This window comes from Salmo salar, chromosome 15 (genome assembly GCF_965601325.2).
Source record: "Salmo salar chromosome 15, fSalSal1, whole genome shotgun sequence".
Classification (NCBI taxonomy): Eukaryota; Metazoa; Chordata; class Actinopteri; order Salmoniformes; family Salmonidae; genus Salmo; species Salmo salar.
Genome location: NC_138305.1, coordinates 72,482,501 through 72,492,500, shown reverse-complemented (window position 1 = coordinate 72,492,500; position 10,000 = coordinate 72,482,501). Strand labels below are relative to the sequence as shown.

The window sequence follows — 10,000 nt, the reverse complement described above, 5'->3', positions numbered from 1 at the left end:
AGCAGGTTAGGATAATTAACCTAGCAGGTTAGGAGAGCGTCTGCTAAATGACTAAAATGTAAATGTAATTAACCTAGAAGGTTAGGAGAATTAACCTAGCAGGTTAGGAGAATTAACCTAGCAGGTTAGGAGAATTAGGTCAATGTATTTGATGTGTTTAATGTATTTGATACCATTCCAATGATTTCACTCCAGACATCACCGCAAGCCAGTCCTCCCAAATTAAGGTGCCACCAACCTCCTGTGATGAACAGCTATAGTACACTCACACACTGACTAGTCCTTCTCCCCCCCCCCCCCCCCCCCCCTAAAGTGATGCCCCACCCACATCGTTTCCTGGGAAACAGTGCCCTCTGGTGGGACCTGAAGAATGACGTGACCATCTCCACTCCTTGGTACCTGGGGCTGGTGTTCAGGACGCGGGCCAGGGATGGCACCCTGCTGCAGGCACAGGCCGGACAGTACACCAGCCTGGTCTTCCAGGTCTCTACACGCATACACAGAGACTCACCTGTGCTGCCTTGCCTGCACCAATTTATCTCTGTCTGTCTGTCTGTCCTGTCTGTCTGTCTGTCTGTCTGTCTGTCTGTCCTGTCTGTCTGTTCTGTCTGTTCTGTCTGTCTTCTTTGTAAATGGGTCAGTTTATGTTGGAGTAATACCAACCTGCAGGGGGATTCCAAACCATGCTATGTTAATACGTGTGCAGTCATCTGCATGTGGGTTACTTTGTGTATTCACCAATGTATCTGTGTTGCCGTGGCAGCTGGTGAGCGGTCAGCTGGTGTTCTCGGTGACCAAGGGGTCGACGCGGCCGGTGCGTCTGCGTCTGGACCAGGTGCAGGTGAGCGACGGACGCTGGCATGACCTGCAGCTGGAGCTCCGAGACGTCCGCAGCGGGAGGGAGACGCGCTACGTGGCTACTGTCCGCCTCGACTTCGGCCTCTTCCAGGTGAGAGTCCCACATTGTCCCGACTCACTGCTCTGAAATCAGATTTAATGGGTTAGGCTTTATTTGAGGGAGGGGTAAACTGTTCCTGGATCTGCGTCTAAGGGTGACACAATAAGGCCCTATCGCTCTGCAGCGCAGACGTCTCAATGCAAATCTTAACCTCTAATCTGGCCCTGTAATCCTGTAGGTCGTTAATCCCAACATCCAATTCTAAAGCCAGTGTAATGGCTCTCTGCCTGGCTATGCTCTGTCTGCTCACTGCTGGTATTAAAACCTGGGTTTTGTAAATATTGACTCCAATGTACCACCCCACACACACACTTTTTGTGCTATTTTATGAGCTCTCCTGTGCTCATCATGTGCCTTCTATCAAATCATTTTGTGCCTGTCATTCTTTCTGTCCCTGAACCTGTCCAACCCTTTCTATCTATTCTGTTCTTTTCTCTCACTTGTTCAGTCTTTTCTCCCTCACTTTCTCTAACTACATCTAGTTGTAAGCACTGACTGTCATTCTGAATAAGAGCGTCTGTTAACGGACTGACTGATCTGTTCTCTCTCTCTCTCCCTATCTCTCTCTCGCCCTATCTCTCTCTCGCTCTCGCTCTCTCGCTCTCGCCCTCTCTCTCTCTCTCTCTCTCTCTCTCTCTCTCTCTCTCTCTCTCTCTCTCTCTCTCTCTCTCTCTCTCTCTCTCTCTCTCTCTCTCCTGTCTCCCAGGGCACAGTGATAGTGGGGAATGAGATCCATGGGCTGAAGGTGAAACACCTTCATGTGGGCGGAGTCCTGGGCTCGGGGGAGGTGCAGAATGGGATACGGGGCTGCGTCCAGGTATCTTAACCACTGCCCATAATTATTTTTGGGACTCTTATAGACTTTTTGTGTTAGCATGTATGTTATAATGGTCTATGCTCTTACAAGATTCTGTTTGACACCTACTTCGTCTGTGTTCTCAGGGGGTTCGTTTGGGGGTACGACCGGACGCCCCGCTCCTGCCCCACCCCTCCAAGGCTGTCAAAGTGGAGACGGGCTGTAGCGTTGGCAACCCCTGTGTCTCCTCCCCTTGCCCGCCCTACAGCCGCTGTAGTGATGATTGGGAACGCCACACCTGTCTCTGCGAACCAGGTAAGATACTTCAAGAGAGAGTTTGTGAGCGAGAGTATATGTATGTGCAGGTATTTGGCATTTGTGAAAGGACCTAATTTAATCCCTCTGTCGGCAAATTGTACAAAACTACAAAGTGAGACGACTTAAAAGGGAAAGAACATTTGCTAGAAGGTGTGATGAAGAAAGAGCGGGGGGGGGGAAGAACAAGAGAGTGAGAGAGTGAGAGAGGAAGCAATGAGTGCCGTGGGGGGGAGGAAATGGAGAGGCTCAGACATCCCTTCAGCGCCATCTAACACAAACAACCCCTCCCTGTTAGCGCAGTGTGGCGACAAAGAGAGAAAGTCAAATACAGTGCACACGCAAGTGGGTTGACAGCGCAGCAGTGGATACGTACCGCAGCGATGCCTTTCATTAGCCAAATGAGCATTAAATATCGAACAGGCCAATGGGTGTCAGGGGGAGACAAATCAAAGTTTCATCATCCCAGAGGTGCTCTGAATAATTCCCTCTCATCTTTGGCTGTGACGACGCCAGTGTGGTGGCAGTGCAACGCCTGTTGAATTAGTTCAATGGCTCGGCTCACACACAGGAGAACATTTACAGCACTGTTCACACGCTATGTACCACACACACACACACACACACACACACACACACACACACACACACACACACACACACACACACACACACACACACACACACACACACACACACACACACACACAAGGCACTGACACAAGGACATCTGCTGTGTGTGTGTTTGTGTGTGAGTGTGTGTGTTTGCCTGTTTGCGTGTTAGTATGCACATGATAATTAGGCGCAATACAAATGTGTTTCTTTCGATAGATTCAGTTGTATTGACCCAGAGCCACTGTGATGGCTAGGGGGTACAGGCTACACCAGTCCGTAGTCAGAGAACGCATGTGAACCATTTCCCAAAATGCAGGCTTTAAGACTCCAGCAGCTTCCCACCGCAAGGACAGTGTCACTGTGTACACTTGTACGCGGTCAAGGCCAACGTCTCTGTCTTTTGTCCGTTTCTTGAAATCCTTACATGGCGAGTTCAAGGACGTTGTGTAAACGGCGCAGGATTCTTTGCCAGGGACTTGTTTTTGAAGAGCTGTTCGCAGAAACAGGCTCACGGAACAAAGCGCTCACCTGGTTCTATGGGGACATTCTTTCCCACTGTTCTATCTGGGTAAAAAAGGATGTGAGAAGAGCTCTGTTGGGACGATGGCCGCTTAACATTGAGTTCCTTGATGCGCTGATATCGTTAAAAAAAATATTGGCGCATAGAAAACAAACGGCGAAACACCATAGATTTTGTGGACTGTGTGGCTCTGTGGTTTTGCTGTTTCTTTTCTATAGGTTTCTATAGCGAGGGCTATGCTCTGGAAACGCTATGTATGTTTTGTGTGAAAGCTGTTGCTGCGTGCAGTATGTATGAATGCACCAATGTCCAGAGCTTTCTGCCTGTTTTAGGCTTCGATGGTCCTTTTCGAAGGACTGTCCTTTTGATATTAAGATGTGGCTGTGTTTGTGTGTTCCCATGGTAATGACTGTGTGTGTGTGTGTTGTAGGTTTCTATGGTAAGGGCTGCAAAGACGCCTGCCAGCTGAACCCATGTGAGAACAATGCCCAGTGCCACAGGAAGCCCAGCTCATCCCACGGATACATCTGTGACTGTGGAGACAACCACTACGGCCAGTACTGTCAGCACAGGTCAGTCTGTCAACCACACATCAACTATAGATCAACCACTACGGACAGTACTGTCAGCACAGGTCAGTCTGTCAACCACACATCAACTATAGATCAACCACTACGGACAATACTGTCAGCACAGGTCAGTCTGTCAACCACACATCAACTATAGATCAACCACTACGGCCAGTACTGTCAGCACAGGTCAGTCTGTCAACCACACATCAACTATAGATCAACCACTACGGACAGTACTGTCAGCACAGGTCAGTCTGTCAACCACACATCAACTATAGATCAACCACTACGGACAGTACTGTCAGCACAGGTCAGTCTGTCAACCACACATCAACTATAGATCAACCACTACGGACAGTACTGTCAGCACAGGTCAGTGAGTCAACCACACATCAACTATAAATCAACGAGCTATTAACATATTATACATCTGTGACTGTGAAGACGTTAGATGACTGAACCCCGGCAATATGACAGAATTCCCACTGTCTCTCTTGTGTTTCTAATGTCGGCAACGGTACACCGCAGCAGTGCCTGAGGCTGAAGCAGGGCTGAGACAGCAGGGCAGCAGTGTTCAGCTGTGCTCTGCTCTGTCAAAGTGGCTTTTGTTGTCCCGCCCCACCCCACCCCACACATATGCCCTAATCCACAGGAGAGGATAAGAGAAGACTTCGGTTTATCTGTGATGATAAAACACAGTGTATATCTGTGACCCGGGCATCACCCCCGCCCCCATGTGAAATCCCTCCCAGCTTTAGGTGTCAGATCTTTCCTGTCCTCTTCCCTTTGATCTGGGTACTGTGATGTGCTCTGGGATGTACACTGTGGCCTATATAGCAGACAGGGGGTGGAACTGAAAAGAACTGCCACTTTTAAACGTCCAATGCAGCTGTTTTGTCGCAATATCCAACATTTTCTGGGTAACCGTTAAGTACCTTATTGTGGCTGTTTTCAATTGAAATGGTTATTAAAAAGAAACCAAAATAGCTTCTTAGCGAAGAGCAATTTCTCAAATAAGAATTTTGCTACGACTGTCTGGGAGTGGCCTGAGTGGGGAGGGGAAACGGAAAAGAACTGTTATTGGCAGAGAGGTTTGGAACTCTCTTTCTTATTGGTCTATTAACTTAATTTACCGCATGGTGATGTCACCAGACAGGCCAAAACTCCATCCCATCAAAACAGGCTGAAATTCCAGGCGGTCTTTTCAAACAGCACTTTCACTGATATAAACGCAACATGCAACAATTTGAACTTTCCTACTGAGTTACAGTTCATATAAGGAAATCAGTCAATTGAAATAAATTCATTAGGTCCTAATCTATGGATTTCACATGACTGGGCAGGGGCGCAGCCATGGGCTCCCACCCACTGGGGAGCCAGGCCCAGTTTTTCCCAACAAAAGGGCATTGTTACAGACAGAAACACTCCTCACTTTCATCAGCTGTCCGGGTGGCTGGTCTCAGACGATTCCGCAGGTGAAGAAGCCGGATGTGGAGGTCCTGGGCTGGCGTGGTTACACGTGGTCTGTGGTTGTGAGGCCGTTTAGACTTACTGCCAAATTCTGTAAAACGACGTTGGTAGAGAAATTCCTGCAGTCAGCATGCCAATTCCACGCTCCCTCAAAACTAGAGACGTGTGGCATTGTGCTGTGTGACAAAACACAACACAAGGCACATTTTAGAGTGGCCTTTTATTGTCCCCAGCACAATGTGCACCTGTAATGATCATGCTGTTTAATCAGCTTCTTGATATGCCACACCTGTCAGGTGGATGGATTATCTTGGCAAAGGAGAAATGCTCACTAACAGGGATGTAATTTTTTTAGAGAAATAAGCTTTTTGTGCGAATGGAACATTTTGGCGATCTTTTATTTCAGCTCATGAAACATGGGACCAACACTTTACATGTTGCGTTTATATTTTTGGTCAGTATCTATACAAAACACAGGAAAATCACATTTTTGACTGCATTTGGCCTTTAACATTTGTGTCTGCGTGTGTGTGGGTTTCACTGTGTGTGTGTGTTTCACTGTGTTTGTGCGTGCGGTGTGTGTGTGTGTAGGATTGACCACCAATGTCCACGTGGTTGGTGGGGCTCTCCAACATGTGGGCCCTGCCACTGTGACGCCAGTAAAGGATTGGACCCCGACTGCAACAAGACCAACGGCCAATGCCACTGCAAGGTGACTTGCTCGCTGTGACACACACACTCCGCTCATATCAGCAGTAACTACTCTTACTGCTAATCAACTCATATCGTAACCCCCCCCAGGCACTGATCCATGCTCTTTACATACCTCAGCAGACCTATCATCGCCCTTACCTACTGTTTTCTAATCAACTCCGAGCTGTAACCCCGGGCCTAACCCGTAATCCCTGTTTGTGACCTTAATCTCTAATCCTTGATACTGATCCTAGCTCTAAGCCGACGATGTTGTCAAACAAGCACTATTTTAAGAGGCATCATCAGCAGCTTCCTCTTGTTAACCTGAACACACCCCATTAGCCTTTAACCCTCTTAACGCCAACGGACACCCCCTTATCCGTCATACCCCCTCCACACTGCGACCCCCATCTTAAATCCTTTTTCAAGAACAGGAAAGAAGCATGTCGTTGACTTTCGGTAGCACCGTTTCTTTTATAACGGTAGTTTTCTTTTTAGTTTTCCTCACATAATTCAAGTGATGAATTGCTCTTTTATGCGATTTTACGTGCTATGTGCTGGTATTCCGAAATGCTCACCTGACAATATTTTTGTCTGTCTTTTTTTGTGTTTGTCTGTCCACGTCTCTGTGTCTCCCTCTTTCTCTCTTTTCTGTGTGTGTATGTCTGTTTACACGTTCTTCACTCTCTTTTTTTCATATAAATGTGTCTGTATGTTTGAGCGTTTCTGTGTTTGTCTGTCTGTGGTCGATGTAAATGTTTATGTAAATGAATATGTAAATATCTATGTAAATGAACATGTAAATGTCTATGTAAATGTCTATGCCTGTGTATGTCTGTGACTTTGCTTTGTCTGTCCTTTGTGTCTATTTGGATGTGCTTGTCTTTGGTCTGAATGTGTATGTGTCTGGGTGTCTATGTGTATCTGTGACCTGTTTGTCTCTATTTCTTTGTGTGTGTCTCTGTGTGTGTGTGTGTGTGTCTGTCTGTCTTTGTGTGTGTGTGTGTGTCTCTGTCTGTCTGTCGGTGTGTCTCTGTCTGTGTGTGTGTCTTTGTGTGTGTGTCTCTGTCTGTATGTGTGTCTATGTCTGTGTGTGTGTGTGTCTGTCTGTGTGTGTGGTGTGTGTGTGTCTGTCTCTCTGTGTGTGTATATATATGTGTGTGTGTGTCAGGAGTTCCACTACCGCCCGCGGGGCAGTGACTCCTGCCTGCCGTGTGACTGCTACCCTGTGGGCTCCTTCTCCCGGTCATGTGACCCAGAGAGTGGCCAGTGCCCGTGTCGGGCTGGCGTGATTGGTCGACAGTGCAACATGTGCGACAACCCCTTTGCCGAGGTCACACAGACGGGCTGCGACGGTAAGACAGAGGGATTCCTCTCCTCCTACCTGTGATCGTCTCTTTCTCTCTTCCTCCCATGTCTTCTCTCACATCTTCTCTGTGCTTCCTGGTTCTCTGATTCCCTTATTCCTGTAAATGATGTTATGTATACTAACTCTCTGTTTGCCCCTCTATCTCTCTCTGTGTTAGTCATTTATGACGGCTGTCCTAAGACCATCACCCTGGGGATCTGGTGGCCCAGGACTAAGTTCAACCTGCCAGCAGCCGTACCTTGTCCTAAAGGATCTGTGGGTCAGTCCCTCAACCTTCTCCACAATCACTGTAGTTAACGGGATATCTGTAGATACTATAATTCCTGAGTCTTCCAAAGAAGGAAAGATAATAGCAGCTCTCATAAAGACTCAGGATCTACAAAGACGATTCCCAGATAAACACCCCATTCCTTTGAAAGCTAGTATAGTGTTTGTTGTTTTTAGTGTTGTGGATGTGTTATACAGGTGTTAGTATGTACAGTATCTGACTGTGTCTGTTCTCTCCAGGTGCTGCTATCAGACACTGTGACGTGGAGAAGGGCTGGCTGGAGCCGGATCTCTACAACTGTACCTCTCCTCCCTTTGTGGAGCTCAATGCAGCGGTACAAATACTCTGCTACCCAATTGCTCATGCTGATCGGAACTGTAAAGGATGGAATGGTGTCTAATAAAGTGTGTGTGTGTGTGTGTGTGTGTGTGTGTAGCTGGAGGCGGTGGAGCGGAACGAGACAGAGCTCAGCACCATCATCGAGAAGAAACTGGCCCACCAGCTCCGTGATGTCACTGAAGCCACACCCCGTCTCTATGGCAATGACCTCCAGATTGCAGAGCGGCTACTGTCCCGCCTGTTGACCTTTGAGAGTCTGCAGACAGGCTTCGGCCTGACCGCCACCCAGGACGCACACTTCAACGAGGTGAGGGTTGCTCGTAAAACACGTCATTTGAGTTTGGAAAATGTAGTTTTATTAGACTCTGTCTGTCTGTCTGTCTGTCTGTCTGTCTGTCTGTCTGTCTGTCTGTCTGTTTTATGATCTGAATCTGATCTTGACTCTGATCTAATCTCATGCGATGTGTCTCCACCTCACCAACTGTGCAATTAATGTTGTCTGCTTCGCCTTTTGTCTCTGTGCTCCCTTTACCTCAAACTCCTTCCTTCCTTCCTTCCTTCCTTCCTTCCTTCCTTCCTTCCTTCCTTCCTTCCTTCCTTCCTTCCTTCCTTCCTTCCTTCCTTCCTTCCTTCCTTCCTTCCTTCCTTCCTTCCTTCCTTCCTTCCTTCCTTCCTTCCTTCCTTCCTTCCTTCCCTCCCACTCTCTCTTTATCCCTCCTCTCTCCTGCCGGCTCATGCTTTTGTCCTACCTTCTGCTACCTGTCTCAACCTCACTTCTTCTCTCCCTCTCCTCCTCTCTCCCTCTCCCTCTCCCTCCCCCCTCTCTGTCTCCAGAATGTTCTGCGGGGCTGCAGTGCGGTGCTGGGTCCAGACAGTGCAGGGTTGTGGCGGGCCCAGAGCCAGGTCCAGGGAGGGGCAGGGGGGCTGGCTGACCTGCTGGAGCAGTATGCCCAGACTCTGGCCCAGAACATGAAGCTCACCTACCTGAACCCAGTGGCCCTGGTTGCCCCCAACATCGGTGAGTCACCTCCCCCCAGGGAGCAACAGGCTGCTCTCTTTCCCTTTTTATGTGGTCTGCTCAGTACATCGTGTCAAGTAAGGTCTAACTCTCTGTATTGAGTGGTTGTTCCTCGTTTATTTGCAAGGTCAAGTAGTCAGTCCATGCAAGTGTGTAGGCCGCCTGGTCCATTTTCTGTGTAAAAAGGAAAGCGAAAACCCTGTGAACAGCAGTGTGTCTAGATCCAAGTTCTGTATCCACAACAAGTGTAAAAACCGTACACTGATGACAGACGACTGACTTTGACTTGAATTATTGTTTGACATATTTTTGGCAATGCAGTGCGTAAACAGACAACGTGTTTCAAGCGTAGCTTCATCAGGTTTGTTTTGTTGTGTGGTGAAACCTGGACTCTTATAGGCTGGTGTGTGTGTGTGTGTGTGTGTGTGTGTGTGTGTGTGTGTGTGTGTGTGTGTGTGTGTGTGTGTGTGTGTGTGTGTGTGTGTGTGTGTGTGTGTGTGTGTGTGTGTGTGTGTGTGTGTGTGTGTGTGTGTGTGTGTGTGTGTGTGCGCGCGTGTTGCAGTGATGAACCTTGACCGCGTGGAGAACCACACCCACGTGCGCCGACGTTTCCCCCGCTACCAAAGCCCTCTGTTCCGCGGCCAGGCTCTCTGGGACCCCCACACACACGTGGTGCTGCCCCCTGCTGCCCTGGTGCCACAACGACACCAGTGTGAGTAGAACCCGCACACACATGACAGTCGCTGACACACACACACACACACACACACACACACACACACACACACACACACACACACACACACACACACACACACACACACACCTTATTGTCACTACTCTTATGCCTTATGCCTCTGCCAGTTTCCACTTCACAGAACACAGTTCCTGCCCCCGTCAGTGTGTTGGCCAATCAGACAGGGGAATATGCTGCGGCCAGCAGTTCTGTTTCGCTGCCGGAGCCGCCCGTCACCATCGTCATCATGCTGATCTATCGTAGCCTTGGACCGGCACTCCCCCCCAAGTACCACACTGACAGACGAGGAGTCAGGTAATTCATAGTGTGT

General features: G+C 48.6%; 1 protein-coding gene across 1 annotated transcript in view; it reads left to right on the top strand.

The window, feature by feature from the left end:
• The window catches only part of celsr3 (cadherin, EGF LAG seven-pass G-type receptor 3), a 51,075-nt gene that overhangs the window by 24,930 nt on the left and 16,145 nt on the right, over window positions 1-10,000 (top strand). The window contains 13 exon segments of the mRNA XM_014146319.3: window positions 314-483; window positions 764-949; window positions 1,665-1,775; window positions 1,901-2,069; window positions 3,635-3,776; window positions 5,838-5,958; window positions 7,111-7,294; window positions 7,466-7,567; window positions 7,816-7,910; window positions 8,013-8,222; window positions 8,750-8,933; window positions 9,496-9,645; window positions 9,798-9,984. Coding sequence (XP_014001794.3) covers window positions 314-483; window positions 764-949; window positions 1,665-1,775; window positions 1,901-2,069; window positions 3,635-3,776; window positions 5,838-5,958; window positions 7,111-7,294; window positions 7,466-7,567; window positions 7,816-7,910; window positions 8,013-8,222; window positions 8,750-8,933; window positions 9,496-9,645; window positions 9,798-9,984 — 2,011 coding nt within the window.